The sequence below is a fragment of the Clinocottus analis genome, unplaced genomic scaffold (genome assembly GCF_023055335.1).
Source record: "Clinocottus analis isolate CAN_PGR_092001 unplaced genomic scaffold, fCliAna1.0.p SCAF_11, whole genome shotgun sequence".
NCBI lineage: Eukaryota > Metazoa > Chordata > Actinopteri > Perciformes > Cottidae > Clinocottus > Clinocottus analis.
This window is the reverse complement of record NW_027175832.1, coordinates 4,900,949-4,920,361: the sequence shown is the minus strand read 5'-3', so window position 1 is coordinate 4,920,361 and position 19,413 is coordinate 4,900,949. Positions and strand designations below refer to the sequence as shown.

Here is a 19,413-nt window from a genome sequence, read left to right as displayed (position 1 = left end):
GTTTCCCCAAAAGGATGCCGCTTTCCTTCCATACCGGTGATTACAGACAGCGGCCGTGACTTTGTCAATGGAAGATATTTAACAAAAACATACAGTTAAAGCACTTTTGCATGGAAAGAATGTAAATTTCTGTGTATTTAAAGGAAGAGGGGGAAAAATAATTTGGAAATTTGGACCAGTTCCATCACCGTTCAGCCCTCCCTCCTCCCTCCTTTCTTCATCCTGTCTGGCTTTCAGCAATGTGTTTCTCGTTGTCTCTCCCATTGCCTATAACTCTCAACACGCTTGGTCGGCATATTTTATGTGCTTGAAAACTACTCAAAACATCTTTTATTTTCTCCAATAATGCTTGTTTTTTCCTAGAGTCATACTGCAATTTAATTAACAGCCAAATGAGAAAAACATGCAACGGCAACTTCCATACGTGCAAGCACACTTAGAGAATGATTGTCGTTTATACAGTGGAGGAAATTAGTTCTGTTTTCTATAGGATCACTTACTGTTCCCTCAGGACACCTGGCCCTTCTCACTGTTATGATAAGTTAATTGAACACATAAATTATCATTTCTGGTCAAAAAGTAGTTTAACATACAGTATAAAGGTCATTTTAAGTGCATAGAGAGAGACTGTGTTTGTGTCATCAAATGTACATGTGTCTTAAAACCACCTTCCTTTCTCCAACTCCTTATGAAGTTGTTCTTTTCAGATCTGGAAATGGTTATGGAGTCTAAAAAGATCACTATAGGTAACAAAATGCATTTTCCAGCTCATAGCACACGTTAAATACCAAGTATGAGCATGTAACCCATACATGTATCTTGGCGAGGTAGGAAGAGCTGCATTTAGATCTTACTTTACACAGTCATCATGTCCCCTAAATCACTCTAATTGTATCTATTATGCTATAAAGAGAACATCGTTTCACACAGAGTTCATTTCTGTAACAGGAGGCAGTTCAAGTCACGATTGGTGGTTGGTCATCTCCGTTGGTGTAGTTCTTCTGTCGAGGATCAACCAATTGCTGATGACATATACAGTCACAGAATGAGGTTCAAGTTTGCCTCTGGCCTCCACAGTTACCCCTGGACCAGCCTGGCTTACAGTATCTCCTCAGTCAATGGGCCTGATCAGCATACGGACAGACTTCATAGAGTAGAAGCCTCCGCCGTAGTCCGCCCAGAAGATCCCATCCTGGAATTTGCTGCGGTAAACGCCTCCGGTGTACCAGACACCGTTAAGATTGGCTTGGCCACAAGCGTTGTACCACCAGCCTCCTTTGTGGAAATGGGCACAGTTACCTGTTGTAGAGAGAATGGTGATAATTAGCTGTGTGAGGAAGTGTGTTTTTCACAGAGAAAAGGAATAAAGGATAAGAGAAAACATTCAGCAAGGTCTAACACCCTGGGCCTCAAATAATGACATTTAGGCAGTATCCCTCGGCGTCTTGATGCAGACCATAAACTGTATAACATATGGATGAAGTCCACATGACGTCACCCACAAGTGGCTGAAGAACCGCTATGAAGCTCAAAGTGTTTGGCTGTCCCTTTCTTTAGCAGTGATGACAGCCAAACTCCAAAAAGAAGTAAAGAGGTGAATCGTTGGTGGCGCTGAGGCGGCCGGGCGGAGCAGCAGTGGAAACAGCTAGCTGCTAGCGACCAGAGAGCGCACTCTCAAAGCAGCCACACCCTCAAGTATGCCTAACATTAAGCTTGAGGTTTCAATAAAACATCATGATGCACTTCAAAGGGCCCCCACGTTCATCTACCTGAGAACGCATCCTTGTCTCGATCCAGAGTAGTGAACTGTTTGCCGTTGTGGCTGCTCAGGGAGTCCCCGGCGTTGCCCTGGTAGGTGCCCAGCCGCAGGCGATAGCCCTCGCTCTCAGGCTCGAGGTGGAAGCTGCTGTACTGAGCGTAGACCTTCTTGTCCATCCAGTCCTCCATCTCCACCAGCAGCTTGTAGTTCTCCTGCCTCCCAAGGTTGTAGATGCCTTCCAGACCGAGCCAGTATTCCCCGTCCATGTTGCCAAAGCCGCTCTGAGTCAAAGGAAGATTAAAAGGAAGGTTACAGGAAGATTGCAGAAAATAATGAGCATTGTTTTTCATGTGGTAGCCGGAGGAGTTTAGAAACATGAGAATTGTTTAGGAAACATAAAACTCATTTGAGGACGAGGCTGTGTGATTGTAACAGAACAAATGAGAATTTTCTTTTTGATGACGTTCTGGTCATGGTTCTGTAGTTTAAACTAACGACACAACTTCAAAAGAAAGAAGCTGTGGTAAAAGAATGCCACTGTGTCTTTGAAAGTTCAAAGAAAGACATGTAAAGTTTAAGCAGGAAAATAACTATCCAACAACAGAATGCTGGTTCATCTCTCAAGCCGAGAAGAGCTCCTGGAACGTGGCTAACGGCGAAACTGGCCCGGGCGCTCGTGTGGAATAACCGCGAGCAATCTACATCTGGCCGTGTGCCTACAGAACACTTCACTTGGTAGCGGAGTTTGAGGTTTGTGATTGTGGATTAGCTGGGCGAGCCAGCAGATGATGAATAATGTAGGGCTCCAGTGCAGGGCCTCCTCTCTGGTGCTGTGTGTATGTGTATGTGTGTTTTTGTGTGTACATGTGGTGGCTTTGTGGTTGAGCACAGAGGCAAATCAATGTTGAAGAGAGCAATTTAGCTTCCAGTTACACATGCACAAGCCTGGCCAGGCTGAGTGGAACACTGGATAGCCGTGGCTGCCAGCAGCGATGTACGCCATCTCATTCTCACAGGGCTTTGATGAGAGGGTCTATACGGTGTGGTGTAGTAAAGCCAAGCAGCCATCCATCCAGGAAGGCACCATAGGAAGAGCGGTTTCGGAAAGAAACGCCTGCAGATTGAGCTGTGGAACATACCTTCCTTGCGGGTCCTCTAATGTTTCATAATGGGAATCTCAAACCAAATAACCTCGGACGAATAGCGCTGCTGACGGGGCGTTATATTTTACAGTATGCGAAAACACAAGGATTCTGGCCCAGGAAATAGTCCCAATAAATCCAGATGGTTCCCCTAGACGGGTCATATAACGACACTCCTGTAGTCTCTGGATGACCCAAATATTCAGGTTGGCTCAGGGGGAGAGAGAGAAATAAGACAAACAGGGCAGAGGAAGTGTCATATGTCATCACCTTGTAGCTATCCCAGTTCCTGAAGAAGTTAACAGAACCGTCTCTCCTGCTCTGGATTACGGTCCAGCCCCCGCCGTCTATATCCTGTTCACACCAGGCCTGGACAGGCCTCTCTGCTTCGTCTGGTCTGATCAGGTACATGCCGCTGGTGCTGTGGCCAGCTTCCTGCGCTGCGAGACAGTCTCTGAACGGGCCTGAAGGACAAGAACAGGAGAGGAAGGCAGGTGGTGAGAAAGACAGGGAAGTGTGAGGCAAAGTGTTTAACTTCTAAATAGTTTTGAACTGAAGGTTTGTTTGGGATAATTATCGTCAACCCCATCCCTAAACAAAAAGGAAACAATCTGTATTTAGACTTTTGGGCATCTAAGCTTAGCTAGTTTGCTTTTAGCATGAATACTTATCCATCATGATTAGGTACTGCCTTTATGAAGTGCAACAATCCCAATTATTAAGAACATTTCATATCCAGGAAACGGGTCAGAAAAGAAATTGGCTTTAGCTAAAGCTAGCTGTGACTTGCCGATAGCAAGGGTGCAGTTAAGGTTGTTTCTAATATGTTTTTTTTTAATTTTTTTAAATGCATTTCAGTAAACTATTTATACTATATGTTGATCTTGGTCTCAAGTACTCCGTTTTAGCAACTTTTGTTCATCGAGCAGAAATGACATGAGTTTACATAATAAAAAGGCGTTGAGGCCAATGTCTGTCTGAGAGCGAGACAATGAGGACAAAACTGAATGCGAATAAAACAAAACACATTCATAAAGGTCCTCTCAATACAGCAAATAGAAGTTTGGAAAGCAATGTCACTTTATTAAGAACTGACTGATTTGAGTAAAAAAGATAATATGCATCTCTGTTAATAGAAACTAAATTCTGCTTTTTTTTTCAAGGTAATTCAACATTCTCTTTAAATATATTAATTAATAGCACATGTCGCAGTGAGTCTCCTGGCTAATAATGAAATACTAATAATGTAAAGGTATAGTCCTTTCACTTCATAAAGTAAACCAGAAGTGCCTTTACTTTGTGGTTTGCGGGAGCTTATGCCAGCCTGGGTTTTGTCTCACATGCAATGGAAAAGTCTTGTAAGGGATCATTTTCATACACAGCTGCACTGAAATCCTTCACACTTTGTTATTCTTGGGCGAGGGCAATCTAAATGTGTCAGGAATTTCTGTTGATGAGCAAAATCGCACCGGTTAGGTCTTTCTTTGCTTTGCTTTAAGTCCCCTGCCTCAGTTGAGACGTTAAAACATTTTTATTTCCATCCTGGTTTGTGTTCTTTCTGTTGAGCGGGAAGCAGAGTTCGAGCTGAATCTGCACATCTTTAACCTGCAGCTCTCTTCAAGCACAGTGATTATTACTTTGTTATGGTTGGCACGCAAACTCATGACAGCTAGAATGTTTACCATCCCCCACTAACTCATCCTCTCACCTTCAGCGCTGAAGTTTCTATGTGGAGGTTTCTGAACTTCCAAGGTGCCGCTTGTGGGTGACGGCCCAGAGCGAGAGCCCCTTTCTCGGGCAAAGACCCGGGTGTTGTCCCTCTGGATCTCATTGGTGAAACGCGGCACATTAACAGGAAGGTTCTCGGGCACCACCTGCACAAGCGGAGGTCCCAAGGGTGGCTGGTCGTGCCTGCGGCTGTACACCTGCATACACTGCTCCTCCAGAGCGCCAATCAGCACCGACTGGTTGTTCACTACCGCAGACAGGGCTGCGTACCTGGCCTCCAGTTCCCTGTACCTGGATCCCAGGCGCAGTGACTCGGTGGTGGCGTTGAGGATGCGTGTCTCCAGCTGCGCCAGCTCCAGGGAGTTGTCCCTCTTCCTGATGATCTCGTGCAGCAGTTGCATGTAGAGCTGGGTCACCCGAGAGTTCATGTTCCTGCTCTCTTTCCTCAACAGCTTCATCTCATTCACCAAGTTGCCGTCCACATCAACCACCAGCTTCAGGGTCTCCATCTCCCTACGCTGCTTCGACAGAAGGTCGCGCACTCCAGCCACATCCAGGCGCGTCACTCGGTCCTTGTCGTTTGAATAACCGCGGGCGGCGCAGATGGGTCCTGTGATCTTCTGCTCAGGGACCAGGAAGGTGTAGGAGCACTTGTTGCTTTCTCCATTGGCCTCTGGAGCCCTTCGTATCCTAGAGAGGATGGGGTGCTTTGTCAGGGCTTGGCTTTTCCCCCAGAAAGACAGACCAAACAGAATAAATATGCTCCATGTTCCAGGTCCCATGGTTCCTCCTCTCTCTTTCAACAAACACGCTGAAGATCTATGAAAAAGGAAAGAATGCAGAACATTTTTTTCAACAGGGATAGTTGGTGTTATTCTATATTACACTTAGTCAACAAATACAAGAAGGACCAAACATAACAATGTGTCAATCAATTTCTCCACACTTTCCCACTTCTCGATGCTATTTTTGGCCCCAAAGCCATTGGTTCCTACTGAAGAAGTGAGTCTTTAAATCCTTTTTAGCCTTGCTAGCAGGAGGAAAATGTTGCTGTCGGTCCACCATTTTTGCACAAATTAAGTGAAATAAGTCAACACTTTTATATAATGTCATACAATTTGGTGCACACATTGATGTTCCCCTCAGTTATGGTGATATCGGGTCAAAAATGGTCCCAACTTTTAGCTTATAGCTAATTACTACGTGCTAAACTAAACTAACAACATCCAGCCCCAACTGCACTTTGTGTTTCGTTTTCAGTGGAAGGAGAAGAAACAGATTAATATACATTTAGGGGTATTGACAAACTGCAGTGTTATGTTCATTAACCATATTATTTAAAGTGGCGCATTTGTTATATCTCATTTTGTTCTTTTGTACACTTTCCGACTTAATGTTTCCCTTTTCCCTCTAATCCAATAGAACCACTGTGCTTCCTCTGTTTCCATGATACCAGAAGGAGCCTCCAGTCAAGACTCAACCCCAGCATCTTGCTTAATTATGAAGTGAGTGAGCATTTGAAAAGTAAAGTGAATGGCTTAACATGCTGTATTAACAGACATTTAAGATTTCCCCTCTGATGCACGTGCAGAGGAGTAAGAGCAGAACCGCCTGGCCACCACAAATCTGTTATCGTAACTTGGATTTTCAATACATTCCCTCATGGGTTCCCTTTCATTATGGCCCTCACCACATCTGTATCAGGTGTCTGGGTGTGGGCAAGTGCTGGGATCTGTTTTTCATATTTCTGTAAATCTCCTGGCTCAGACCTTCCATAACCCTCCCCTGTATCCTTTCAGTGTACCTGCACTGACTCATGTGGAAAATTGCCATGATAAAAACCTCTTTGGAAATATTTAATAGGAACTGGTGTCAATGTGGCCATGGATGACATTCAATAGGACGGTATCAGCTGCAAGAATTCATGAATGTAAAAAGATGTGTATCAGTATTGAGTAAAAGTTAACAGGTGGGTATCGTTGGGCCTCACTGGCTCATTTTAACTTCTGGCACAAAGAAAACATTTACATTTTGTGGGTAATAACAACACATGTATGTATGAGCGGCAGGGGGAGCATGAATCCCTGATTCATGAGTAATCTTTTCTGGAGTCGACTTCTGGAAGGAAAGCTTGTGTTTTGAGCTTATTGGTTTTGACAGCACAACTAATGGAGCACTGGTGGATGACTTTCAAAAGTGCATGCTAAGTGAAAGCTCCCTCGCCCCATATTCCCGCATGGCTCTGGAAGTGGAGCTAATGTGGAGCCAACTTCAAGCTGATATATGGCCAAATCCAACCAACCAGAAGGAAGTCTGGATATGGCCAAGAGGGTTAAGATATGAACCTCTTCATATCAGAGCAGATCAATACTGCTGAGGATTTAACAGATGCCAAAGAGGCAGGATTAAATGAGGCCATGACAGACACCGCAGGGGTTTTGACTCATTTCTGTGGGTTCTTGATGTTTAGTTGCACTGAAGAGGCCTGACCACAGTGAATGGGACAGATCTCAGAGCAATACCTTCATTTAAACTGCTACTATAGCAGAATAGACCGTTTTATCATTGTGGTGGGAAAAAACATAACAAAGTTTGTGTTTTAATAAAGCACAATGAATTATGTGTTATTATTGACAGAAGGAAAGTGTCTGAGCCAATAGTAAGTTTTAATAGTGCATAAATTCAGCAGCAAAAGAAACTGCCCCACAGCCCATAACATAATGGAAGAAGCTGCAGTATTTATCATAGATTACAAACCATCTGAGGGAAAAGAACAAGGCACTTTCAGGAAAACGAGCCATGTGTCAGAGCTCAGAAACACGTTGGCACTGTGAGTCAGTTATTATTACCCGAGGAAGTTCTTTTCCCTGTCTTTCCATAATCACATGGTCATCCACTTCAATAGCTCGATCTCAGCAATTGGCCCGTCTGTGTGTCTCCAGCCCCACATTGTGAATCTCACTCTGACAGGAGTGACAGTGTTTACACAAAGGCTCCTCAGCCAGAGGTTTGGAGCTCATCGGCAGTTATAAGCCCCAGGTTTCACTCCGTCGTTCACACCCTGCTGGTCTTCATCAAGTCAGCCGCAGAAGCCGTGTTTTTTTTTTTTTTTGTTGACTTATTAATAAGGGAATTTTCTCTTACTCCCCGCTCAGACCCAGACCTGACCAAATGCAGGCACCTCATCTATATTAATGCACAGACCTTGCAACCAGATAGGTCAAACTTTGTGGTGGCTGGTTTTCCCAAAGTTGGTACCGCTGAGCCCGACTGTCTACACATAAAGACTCTCAATTCTGCTCCATTGAAACTCTGAAATGGCCCTGGAAACACCACACTCGCGCCCCTTTTATATTTGCAACGTTATTTCAACATACACCATAAACGTATTGCACATCAGAAAGTAAAGTGTTTTCTTTGTTGTGGCTTTTGCTCCAGGCCCTCAGACAGTAAGGACCGTGTCAATTAGCCCACTGATTAGTTTCGTCTGCTGAGGGGACGACATGATGCGTGAGCTTTGTACTCTACATGAATATGATCATGCTGTTTACACAACATGTACATATGGAATTATAAAAAAAAAAATTAAATTACTTTAAAAAACGCTTGAATGGTTTCTTTAATGTGAGCATTTCAGTCACTCCATAGCTCCTGATAAGAGTCATGAATCTCTCCTGCCATGTAAAACGTCTATCTAGCTTCATTGTTCCATATTAGCTTTACTTTTCTTTGCGTACAGTGATGACTGGGAACAGTTTCAGCAGTGAACCCACATCATTCTAATAAAACGGAAATGAAAAAGTAAAACTCTTACCTGTGTTAGTGAGTTCAGTCAGCAGCGCAGGAGGTGCAGGTAAGACCCAGCTTGATCTCTCAGTTGTGATTCCTATGCAGGTTCATGCTCCCCATTCTCCTCCTCTCACTCACTCTCTTTCTGCCTTTACTCTCATTGAGAGGGAAGGCCTGCACACAGCTGGGGCACAAGCAAACACTGTCCACAGGAGAACAGTAGAGGGTGGTCCATATGCCGAAAGAGGGAGGCTGATGGTGTGATTTTCTCTGTAGTTTGAGCAGAGGACAGGCTTGGCCCTTCCCTCTTCCTCTGATGAAAGAAAAGACTCCTCCTAATGTCAGATTTAGCCACAAAGGAAAAACTAAGTGATGAACAAGATTGGCTGGGAGTTAACAAAATCAGTCCGGCTGTCATCATGTCGGTTATCGTGAGGTCTTGTTTACAGTGTTTACGATATTGTCAATCACACATGCTATTTGTCTGCCACGCTTGTAGAAGTTGCTGACATGCACATACACTCTCTTTTTATTTATTAAACACACACACACACACACACACACACACACACACACACACACACACACAAACACACACCTGTCTGCTTCATTCATGCAACTACAGTTTCCTCATCCTCCTCTCAAAGCTGTTTCCCATCAGCTCTAATCTAATGACTGACTGATTCTGGCGATCCAGTAGCTTTGAAATGTTTGGATGTGAGCATCTCTTTGCTCCATATATGGGGTGTCTCTTGTGGCAATCCAAGAGCTTTTGGCAGCTGTGTTTATTTAGTTATGAGGACAATAAGCAGAGGGCTTTGCAGACAAAAAAGAACGCCCCTCAGCTAAATGTTTTGGATCGAGGAGGAAGCACGAGCTTTGATGCGTGGGGATTCTTAGCGGGGGGAGGCATACTTCAGAATGTGAGGACACATTTGCTTACTGAGCAACTGAGGCAGGACATTCATTGTGTGTGTGTGTGTGTGTGTGTGTGCACTCTTGCGTAAATGTATGAGCGCATACGTTTGTCTATGCCTGATTGAGAGCATGTGTCTCGGCAGTCGTTTGTATATAATAGAGGTTGCCCAATTTAAATAAATCATGTATAGAAGAACATGTGTGTGGAGGAAGCGGTTACGGAGAAGGAGCTAAAAAATACATTTTGGGCTAATTCTATCCATGCCTGAAAATATAATGGTATCTGTACAACATTTAACAAGCCCCACTCTTGTAAAGTCTAGATCAGTGTTTCACAATCTGGGGCTCGGGCTCATCTAAGGAGTCACAAGGTATATCTGAAGGGTCTCAAGTGAAGGAAAAACATATAGAAGAAAACTCTCTTTGGGTGAGTTGCTATAACTCATATACACAGAATACAGTAAAAAAAAAAAAATTAGCCAGATTTTTTAAAAAGGTATTTTCAACAGGACTTGTTTATCTATGCTCTAATTTTGCCCAATTTCACATTGGACAGATACTTCAGTTAGGTCCTTCTCCACTAAATGTAAGTGTACACAGACGAGGTGTCCCTCTTTCTGCCCCAGCCATTAGAAAGTCGGTTTGATAGTTTTTGTTTTTTCATGTACAAAATGTGAGTTTGGGCCGATGTATTAAGGGATTCATTGTTTTACATTGATAATACACATGCCTCTCTATAATTAACGTAAGCTGTCACATTGGTTAAAGTCTAGCTCTCTCCGTGAGCCCCTCCTTGTGGCTAAAACAGTTTATTACCACCTCCATCATACTAGTTGTTGTATGTCCATTGCTTTCTGACATAGAAGAACTGTGCAACGGTGGAAGAAGTAGTATTCACATCATTTACTTCGTAAAAAAATTATCAATATCACACTGTAACTACTTCACATACAAGTACAATTTTTGCTATCAAAACCTGTATGTAAGTATACTCAGCTGGATTAACTTGTAGTAGTTAAGTAAAAATACTTATATGCACAAAATTGTCCATCATCATACTTTTACTACAATAACCATACAATGTTTTGAAGAGGCATCGTTTTTACTGGACAGGTTGTAATCTTAAAAAGTAACTTGTCATAAAACTGTCAGACAAAGGTAGTGGAGTAATGATCACTATTTTAATCTAAGATGCAAGTTATTGAAGTAACAGTTTTAACTTGCAAAATGTAACTCATGGAGTGACAAATTGGAAAATATGCACTCTTAAAAAATGTAAGAAAATGGAAATGTCATTATATCGGTTATGTAAATCTATCATGTGGTTAACAAGATTGTTCCTAAATAATATATGAATACTTGTTTAAAAGACCAAGATGGTATTGTTTCCTACATTCTTTATTCCGTTTAATATAGTGCAATTTAAGATATAGTGTATAAATATAACCGTGATCTACATCGTGTGCTTGCTCTTGTCTCTTAGATCGATTGCTTTAGTCTCCGCCCACATACCGTGAGGGAATCCGTGATCTTCTTCGTCATTGCAAAATAGACTACAAGTAACATAACTTTTACTAAAGTGCAGTAAATGTACATCGACATTCCTCAATTGCCTGTATTATTGACAAATGACAAAATAGATGGTTAAAAGTCGAGTAAATAGAGAATAAACTAATCAGTATTAGCATAAACAAACAAGCTAGCTACCTTTAAACGAGCCCTCGATGACGTCATGCGTATTGACCAATAGGATGCGGTTGTGTTGTGACAGCCGTTACCTTTTGGCACTCTGATCAAACCGGACGGTCTGCAATTAAAAACAGAGGATTTCAAAACTGTTACTTTGATTCACAAGGAAGAAATTCATTAAGATAATGAGTTATACTCTGAAAATACTTCTGAGCGACGTTTTGTAGTTTTTATACATTTTCCTGACGACTCTTTTACATTTCAACTATGGTGAGTTTGACCTCGTCCCTTTCTGTAAAATGTTGACACCCTTTTTATGCCTAAATTTGGTGTTAACGCCTCCTATGAACTGCTCTAGGAGTCATTGCTTTTGTCCACGGTGCCCTACGGAGACCGGTTGGATTAGGTGATTTAGACAGGCTTTACTTGTGTGCAGTGCTGCGGATAAAATTAGTCTCCTGCAGAGTTAGAGATCCTGTGTCACTGTGAATCTATTGAGCCCCTGAGGAAGACGAGACAACTGTCAGTGCATGTCCTTCACAAATGTACTTAGTGTGAACAACAATAACCTTTAAAACATATTTGGATAGATAATTTACACCCTGTACAGCAGTGAATTATAAATTGCACACCAAATATACCAAATTCATTTCCAACATGTGTGTTTTTTTCCATTAATTTGTTTGAACTAATGCTTGCATTATTATCATTACTCGATAGTAAGACTCTTTGGAATATCTGCTAATGTGTTGCAGGATGCTCTGTGCGACCTCTGCTTGGCTCAGGTGTGCCGCAGCCTGGATGCTCTGTGCAGCAGACGAGCAGATGGCTCCCTGTGCCTCAGGTGGGCCCAAATGTTCCCACAGGAGGTGGCAGACCAGTTACTGCTTGAGATGGCAACTAAAGGTAGGTCAGGAGAACAGAAAAAGGCTCCTACGTCATCAATATCATCAACTGAGGGCAATTGCAGCTACCAAGGCATGGTAGCTCTGCAGCAAGTGGTAGCAAAGAGACAAATAATCACACACCATAACAAATGTGTCTTACCTATGATATTCAGTTATAATTCTTCATGTACACTACTTCCCGTACAAACAAAGACTAATTACTGTGAGAAGAGCAGTATTCTTTCCGCTTCATATGCATTACTTATTTGTTTATAGTGTACGCTACTATATCAGGATGAAATACTGCAAAAAGTATATTACGTAAACATCAATGTCGCTAAACTAATGCTACTTTTCCCTACACCCTTCCTCTTCTCCCAACAAGGGATACTGAATGATACAACCATTGGAATTTTCCAAAACTGCAAAGAGCTCCGCTTGCGCCGAGCCTCCATCCGATGCTGTCCAGTGTCTGCAGAAGCTTTCCGCCTGGCCCTCTGCCCTCACCGGCTCCAGGAATTAGACGCCTCCTGGGTTCCTGGCGGCCTCACTGCTGCAAACATCGTCTCAGGCCTGGCCTCCAATCCAGAGTGCAGATCCAGCCTACAGAGGTTGTACCTCACTGGGCTACATGTGGACTGGGAGCCTCTGGAGGAGGACGGAGGGACCCGTGTTGGATTTAGCTCCCTGCATGGCTTGCGAATGCTCAACCTTGCCAACACAGATCTGACTGATGCTGTTCTCCAGGATATCTGTACCCTCCCTCAGCTGGAGAGTCTGGACATCTCCTGCAGCGCTGTCTCAAAGCTTACCGCACTCCTAGATTGCAAAAACACGCTGAGATCTTTGATCGCCCACCGGCTGCAGCAGCTGGATATGTCGCCGCTCAGGTTGCTGTTTGTCATCAGCCAACTTCACACTATCAGGCATTTAGACTTTTCAGAGGACCATTTTGCTGTGGATGACAGTGACGGGAGAGATATGGATGAAACAGTGCGGCAGCTTTTGGATGGGAGTCCACAGGTCCTCCCTTTCCTTGTTTCTCTAGATATCTCTGGAAGGAGAAGAATCACTGAAGCAGCAGTCGGATCGTTTGTGGAGGCCAGAGGTGGACTGGTCTTCTTGGGCCTGCTAGCCACCGGCACTAGCTCCTGCGACATCCTGTCTTCACAGCAAAACCTAAAAGTAAGGAGCAAGCAGCAGGCACAGAGTTGACATCATACTATGAGATGTCAGATAATGTTATGAACAGACATGAACTTGACTCTCCCATATGTTTCTCATTTGTCGTTGCCCTCTGCATTTCCTGTCTCTGACAATGCTGATATTCTGTGTACGTTTAGGTAACAGGAGAAGCTAATGAGAACCAGGTGTGTGAGGCTCTGAGAAGGTACGGAGACCGCGAGTGTTTCATACGAGAGGCACTCGTTCATCTTTACAATCTCACGACCGACATTGACAAACCACGGACTGATATGCTAAAGGTACTATGTTAGCTTTGTGTTTGAACAAAATCTTCAAAGGATAGTTCTATTAGTTGCAGCGCAGGTCTTGTTATCTTTTGGACATCCTTTTCATGGATTGTGATTACATTGTTCTCTGAAAGTAATTTCTTAAACATCCATCATTTAGAACAGAATATCTAATCCATTTTATTCAACGTCACTAACATACCCCCCTCATTACACAGGAAAACTGGGCACATAAAAGACTGTAAACTGTTATTGATGTTTAGAAAACCATTTGGGCAATCAATTTATGACTCACCTTTTGTTTTTCTCAACTACGCAAATTAGGTGAACCTGGGGGGATTATTTAACCTAAATGATGCTGTTCCTTGCCCCAAAGAACCTTTATGAATAGGAACGATGGCCAAAAACCACAATAATAGGACCCAGGTTGAAAGAAACTAATTAATTATACTTCTAATTGCATTATAGGATACTATTTTATTCTAGTCTTGCACAATATCTACACTTTATCCTCTGCAGGATGAGATGTTGTATTTCACTCGTTAATAATTTATTTTAAAAAGGAACTGTCACAGAGATCAAGATATAAAACATAAATGTACTAAGAGCAAGGAAACTCACTTTTACACTCGGATCATCTATTGTGGCCAGGAGAGAGCCCAGCGTTCTGCTGCAGGAAGTGCAAAGGGCTCACCTGAACTCCTTCCCATATCAATAGACTCTGAACCAAGCCAGGCTCCTCCCACATCCTGCTCCATCTCAGGCAGCTGATGAATAAATAAACACATTTAAAAGTGTGTGTGACTCATCCTCTTTGTTAGGAGCTGAGCGTTCATCTTCGAGCTTAGTTTGAACGAACTGTACAGCTAAAGCTAAAACAACCTCTTAAGGCGAAAGAGGACGTAAAGAGGGTGTTTCTTGCAGAGCCTTACAGATAAATAAAATGCAATCTCACAGCTGTCCCCCCACTGTCCACTACCGATAGGTAGTTGCTTCTTCTGCTGAAGTCCATGTGCTTTTGAAATAAACCTCTTGTTTGCTGTAGTTGGTGCTGAAGGGGATGCAGAACCACCCCACTTCCCTACACGTCCACCTGGTGGCCACGGCGTGTGTGTTCAACCTCACCACTCGGGACCTGGCAGAGGCCATGCCCGTCAGCCTGCTGAGCTGCACTGTCACCCAGGTGCTGTACGCCATGAAGACCTACCCCAACCACCGACAGGTTAGGGAACAGAGCTCAATGTTTCAGATGACAGATCCATAACGATATGAGATATGATGTGGTTACACAATCAGAATCTGGCACGGAATGGCTGTTGCTACCAGCTGGCATGTCATCCTTCAGATTCTGACCTAATAGTTGTTGCATTTGGGTACCGTGCACATTTTTCACCGACTGACAGTAATTGTACACACACACACACACACACACACACACAGACACACACATGTAAAAATGCATTTAATATTTTCCATCTCTGCAGGTGCAAAAGAACTGTCTGATGGCTCTCTGCAGTGACTACATCCTTCAGAATGTCCCATTTGACAAGTTAGTTATTTTCTCGCTGTTATAAAATGATGTATTGGCCCACGCTAATGCAGTAGCCAACACAATCAGTGCACTCATAGAATTGAACTGCACTGTTATTCCACCCAATTGGCATCTAGCTAAAATATATATTTCTCTTGAAATGTTTGCACCAAAAGAAATAGTTCTGCCAGATTAGAAGAGCTGAACAACCAAGCCCTCTCGATGCATCGCTGGTATATTTGTGCAATACTGTGTCGCTTATATCTATAATGTGATCATGGTTCAGGTATTTAGCAGCCACGCTGGTGTTTAAATGGCTGTGCAGCCACGAGGATCCTACCCTTCAGAGGATGGCTGTGGCTGTCATCTCCATTCTGGTGGCCAAGGTCAAGACACTGCTCACTTACTGTGCATTAGTGTGTTGCAGGGAAGTAGTATGGCACCTGTTAGTCCCACCTGTTAAGAGTCCTGTGTGTCCGTCACCTCCTGTAGTCCTGTGATAACATAGATTCAACAGTCAGGTTTATGGTTTTATTCAGTCCAGTTAACATTTTCCTTTGTGTGTTCAATGTGTTCTAGTTTGACCTTTGGAAAAAATATGTAGAGTAGAAAGAAGCACTCATCTATTTGTATTATTTGCAGTTGTCCACAGAGGAGACCGCTCAGCTCGGCAAGGACGTCTTTATCATAAAGGTACATTAACACTTTGAAGGTGATTTGATTCAAACTTCCACGGCTTAGCACTAGATATGCATGAGTATATTTCTAGCTCTGTGTCTCTCTCTCTCTCAGGCACTACATTTTCCATTACCTACCCTTCATATACACTCATTTACTCACTGTCACCTCATTGCGCCATGCACTCATCCTTCATGGTTTTCTGTTCTGTACTTATTATTATTCAGTTTTATCTCCATCTGTGCAATCCAGCTTCTCTCCACGCTTCAGTTGTTTTATTATATATATATATATATATATATATATCTCAAATTTTCCTCTGTCTCATGTTTTCACCACTCATTTGCTCTATCTCACAGCAGCTGCTGGCTGTTGTGCAGCAGAAAGCCATGGCGGGAGTGGTGGACTCCACTATGAAGTTTGCCCTGAGTGCTCTGTGGAACCTGACGGATGAGATGCCCACTGCTGCTCGCAATTTCATCGAGTGCCAGGGCCTGGAGCTGTATGAGGAGGTTCTTGAGGTAGAAGTGCCCCAGAAATACACTGATAGACACATTAGTACAGAAATGCCCCCCACACACAGACAAACATCATCTCATGCTGTCCCTTTTTTGTTTTGCAGTCCTACTACACTGAACCTTCCATTCAGCAGAAAGTTCTTGGCCTTCTGGTGGGTTCAGTATGTGTTCATGTCATGTTATGAGCTCAGAATGTTTTTTTGTTTTTTTTGCCACTTTGTTTGTATAGCTTGTTTAAACTAAAAGGTGATTTCAGTGTTGACAGCTTATGCTCATTTTCTTTTAGCAATGATTCCCACATCACATATTTACATGTTGCCCCCAAATGTTTAAAACTATTTGACTCATATGAATGAAATAAAATCCATCTGTTGGCCATTTGACATTAACGTTACATCGAACATTAAAATTGTTGAGTGTAAAATCTAAATATGCAATATTTCATGGGTAATCAACTAATACAAACACTTTGCACATATCACCAAGGCTAATCTTATTAACAACAAGACACACAACCACGACCTGCAACATGTGTCGAGTGTCTTTTAAGACATCTCGGCCCCACTAAGGCCGCTCGTATTAATGCTATAATTTGTCTCTGTGTGTTACAGAACAACATAGCAGAGGTAGAGGTGTTACAGGTGAACCTTATGGAGGAGGACCTGTTGGGGCACATCCTCATCCTGCTGCAGGACTCCCAGGTGAAGCAGGGGGTCCGTTACTTTGCAGGAGGGACTTTGGCACAGCTCGTCTCCAGACCAGAGGCCTGGACCCTGGACGACGAGCTCCGTAGCACCATACTGAAACAACTGGTGTGTGTGAGAGGCAAAAGGTTTTGGATGTTGGTCTGCATTGAATACAAATCCAGCTTGGGCTCATTTCAAAGTCTCTTTCTTTCTTTGCAGCATGCATCCATAATGACATGGTCCCAAATCGAAAAAGAAATGGTCTCTTATAGGTAAGAGAAGTGCAAACTGGACAAAACAGAAAGCATACTTATTTATGCATTAAGCCATTGTATTCATCAACAAACAGGTTCCATACAACTTTATTAGAATTGTTTGAATATGAATGTTGTTGCTGGAGACACGCTGTATGGATTATATATCCCAACTGGCTTGGGAACGGCTCAGGTTCCCCCAGAATGTACTTGAAAGTGTTGCGGGTGAGAGGGAAGCCTGGGTCGGCCTGCCGGGCCTGCTGCTACCGCGACCAGACCCCGGATAAGCGGATGAAAATGAATGGATGGAAATGAATGGTGTCATTGATGGCAGAGAAAAAGAATTGTCAGGTTGATTAAAACGAAATGCTCCAAATTACACAAAGCACAGTATTCATACTCTCAGCGTACTTTCTCCTTCTGTTTTCCACATTTTAGATCGTTCCGTCCATTTTGCCTTCTGCTTCAGACTTGGCAGCCGTCGGGAGTGCAGCTGTGGGCAGTCTGGGCCATACATCTGGTCTGCATTCAAAACAGTAAGAAGCACAACAGACTACTGTGATATTAGAGGGTGGGAGCACATGTGGGATTTTATAGGGCTCAGCATGTTTAGATCAATTTGTCAAACACGTCATCTTCTCATGTATTAAAGTGCTAGAGCGGCAATGACTAATCAATAAGTCCGTCTACAGAAAATGAATCTGAAACAATTTCTGCACTAAAAAGGCCGAACTGAATATTTTTGGGGTTTTGGACTGTCGGTCCAGAAAAGAAGAGGGATGGAATTTTAAAAAATATATTTTCTGACATTTTAGAATGAACGAGGAAACAATCTGCAAATTAATCAAAAAAAATATGACTTGTTTGCAGCTCTCTCCATTTTGATGTAAAATATAGCTGATTGTCATTCTTTTATATGTACATTTGCCACAAATAATATACCTTATGACATATTAAATGCGCTCAATCAGTGTAAGCTAAGCTTCCGTTTCCCTCCTGTTCTCATCACGTCTCCATCTTCCAGCTTCACATTACAGCAGCATGCTGGAGAAGGACGGCGTGACTGAACTTCTGAGGGCTTTGGCTGCAGATCCAGACACACACAGCGACGTTAAAGCACGGTCAGACAGCATCTTGCGTGTATTTGAGCAACACCAGAGTCACTCGGGGTCCTCCAACAAATAGATGGAGTTCTGAAATCTTGACAAACATGCAAAGAAGTAGATTTTTTGTTCACATCAATCAGCTTGAACTTAAAGTGTAATGGAATAAATGAAGTGCTGTATAGTTTATAGAGAGCGTACTCTTTGGTTATGTAAAGTTCTTTCAGGAGCTACCTTTTAAACAGTTGATAAATCTTTTTTTTTTTAAACGTTTACAGACATGATATGAAGTCCTAATAGTTAATATATTCTAAAGTTAAATTGCTGTTCAGTATGAAAAAGTGTAACCGTCATGAAATGTTCAAAATAAACTGAAGTTAGAGAGTAAAGCTTGTGTTGTAAGTCATGCATGTAACTAACAGCGGTCACTAGAGGGTGCTTTGGTACTGTACCTTCAGGGCGGTTTCAAGAAAATACCTAGTAGCAAGATACCAAAACAAACCAAATCAGCTGTGTTTACCGCTTAAGTGCTGAGGAAAGTTCTCTTCCTCTCTACTCCCTGGTATCCTCCATGCTAAATTCATTATATTTTATGTAACACGTGCTGGAAGAAGACAAACTGCTCGTAGGCATCTAGTCTATTCTAAGTTGTCCTATTAATACATTCTTTTGAAAAGTCGATTAACAAGCTCTCATTAATATTTGAGTTGTACCACCGTGTTCAACTTTTAGTGTCAAAGCCGCTTTAATTCACATTTTTAAATCCCCCGGAGGAAATTTAGAGGATTTATGAAATATAATACGACTTTGGTGCTTGTGATTCAACCAGGTTCGTCATCTCCTTGCCAGTGGAAAGATGTATATTTTAAAAAGGTGCTACATCCAGCGCCAGCACTTAACTACTGGTTCTGTAGAATCAAAGGTCAAGCACCCTGTAGAGAACATGGTGTGATGTTACCGCGAAAAGTTCAAGGCAAGAGAAGTGTGGGAAAATGCCACTCAACTACAGTGTGCATGGTGACTTTGCACCAGTGTCAGGTGGACACGTGGAAAACATAGCACGTGAGAACAGGCGAGCCAAAGGTTAGTAGTGGTGTGCATTTCCTTAATCAAGTCTTAATCTTGTGGCTAAAAGAGTTCATCAATATTCAAGTGACAGATGAGACAGGCAGGTAGAGAGACTATCAAATAGAAAGGATAGAACAACAGGAAAGAACTTTGATCATTTCAACACTCGGAGGTTATGTGCGTTGCGTGTC

The 19,413-nt window shown here is 42.8% G+C and overlaps 2 protein-coding genes across 3 annotated transcripts; one reads left to right on the top strand and one right to left on the bottom strand.

The window, feature by feature from the left end:
- Positions 1-11: 11 nt before the first annotated feature.
- On the bottom strand, positions 12-8,687 carry LOC137781269 (angiopoietin-related protein 1-like). Its single transcript, XM_068569932.1, has 5 exons — positions 8,444-8,687; positions 4,610-5,448; positions 3,172-3,365; positions 1,770-2,040; positions 12-1,299 (listed from the first exon to the last, which is right to left on the bottom strand). Exons 2-5 carry the CDS (start codon positions 5,409-5,411, stop codon positions 1,112-1,114), a joined length of 1,455 nt encoding a protein of 484 aa, XP_068426033.1. The 5' UTR covers positions 5,412-5,448; positions 8,444-8,687; the 3' UTR covers positions 12-1,111.
- A 2,213-nt stretch (positions 8,688-10,900) lies between these two features.
- LOC137781234 (protein zyg-11 homolog) lies at positions 10,901-18,500 on the top strand. Of its 2 annotated transcripts, none has more exons than XM_068569870.1 (14): positions 10,901-11,295; positions 11,781-11,931; positions 12,298-13,097; positions 13,256-13,396; positions 14,430-14,606; positions 14,869-14,933; positions 15,202-15,301; positions 15,558-15,608; positions 15,956-16,114; positions 16,216-16,263; positions 16,723-16,923; positions 17,017-17,069; positions 17,490-17,587; positions 18,076-18,500. In XM_068569870.1, exons 1-14 carry the CDS (start codon positions 11,293-11,295, stop codon positions 18,234-18,236), a joined length of 2,208 nt encoding a protein of 735 aa, XP_068425971.1. In that variant the 5' UTR covers positions 10,901-11,292; the 3' UTR covers positions 18,237-18,500. The 2 variants fall into 2 exon arrangements, with proteins under 2 accessions (XP_068425971.1, XP_068425960.1); XM_068569859.1 differs by having other exon boundaries at positions 10,903-11,295; positions 15,953-16,114.
- Positions 18,501-19,413: the final 913 nt, after the last annotated feature.

Coding starts and splice junctions, on each gene's coding strand:
- LOC137781269 (XM_068569932.1), bottom strand. CDS start 5,411: ATGGGACCTGGAACATGGAGCATATTTATTCTGTTTGGTCTGTCTTTC. Junction 3,366..4,609: donor TAGAAACTTCAGCGCTGAAG/GTGAGAGGATGA, acceptor CTTGTCCTTCAG/GCCCGTTCAGAGACTGTCTC. Junction 2,041..3,171: donor GGAACTGGGATAGCTACAAG/GTGATGACATAT, acceptor CCTTTGACTCAG/AGCGGCTTTGGCAACATGGA.
- LOC137781234 (XM_068569859.1), top strand. Junction 17,070..17,489: donor AAAGAAATGGTCTCTTATAG/GTAAGAGAAGTG, acceptor TCCACATTTTAG/ATCGTTCCGTCCATTTTGCC. Junction 17,588..18,075: donor TCTGGTCTGCATTCAAAACA/GTAAGAAGCACA, acceptor TCCATCTTCCAG/CTTCACATTACAGCAGCATG.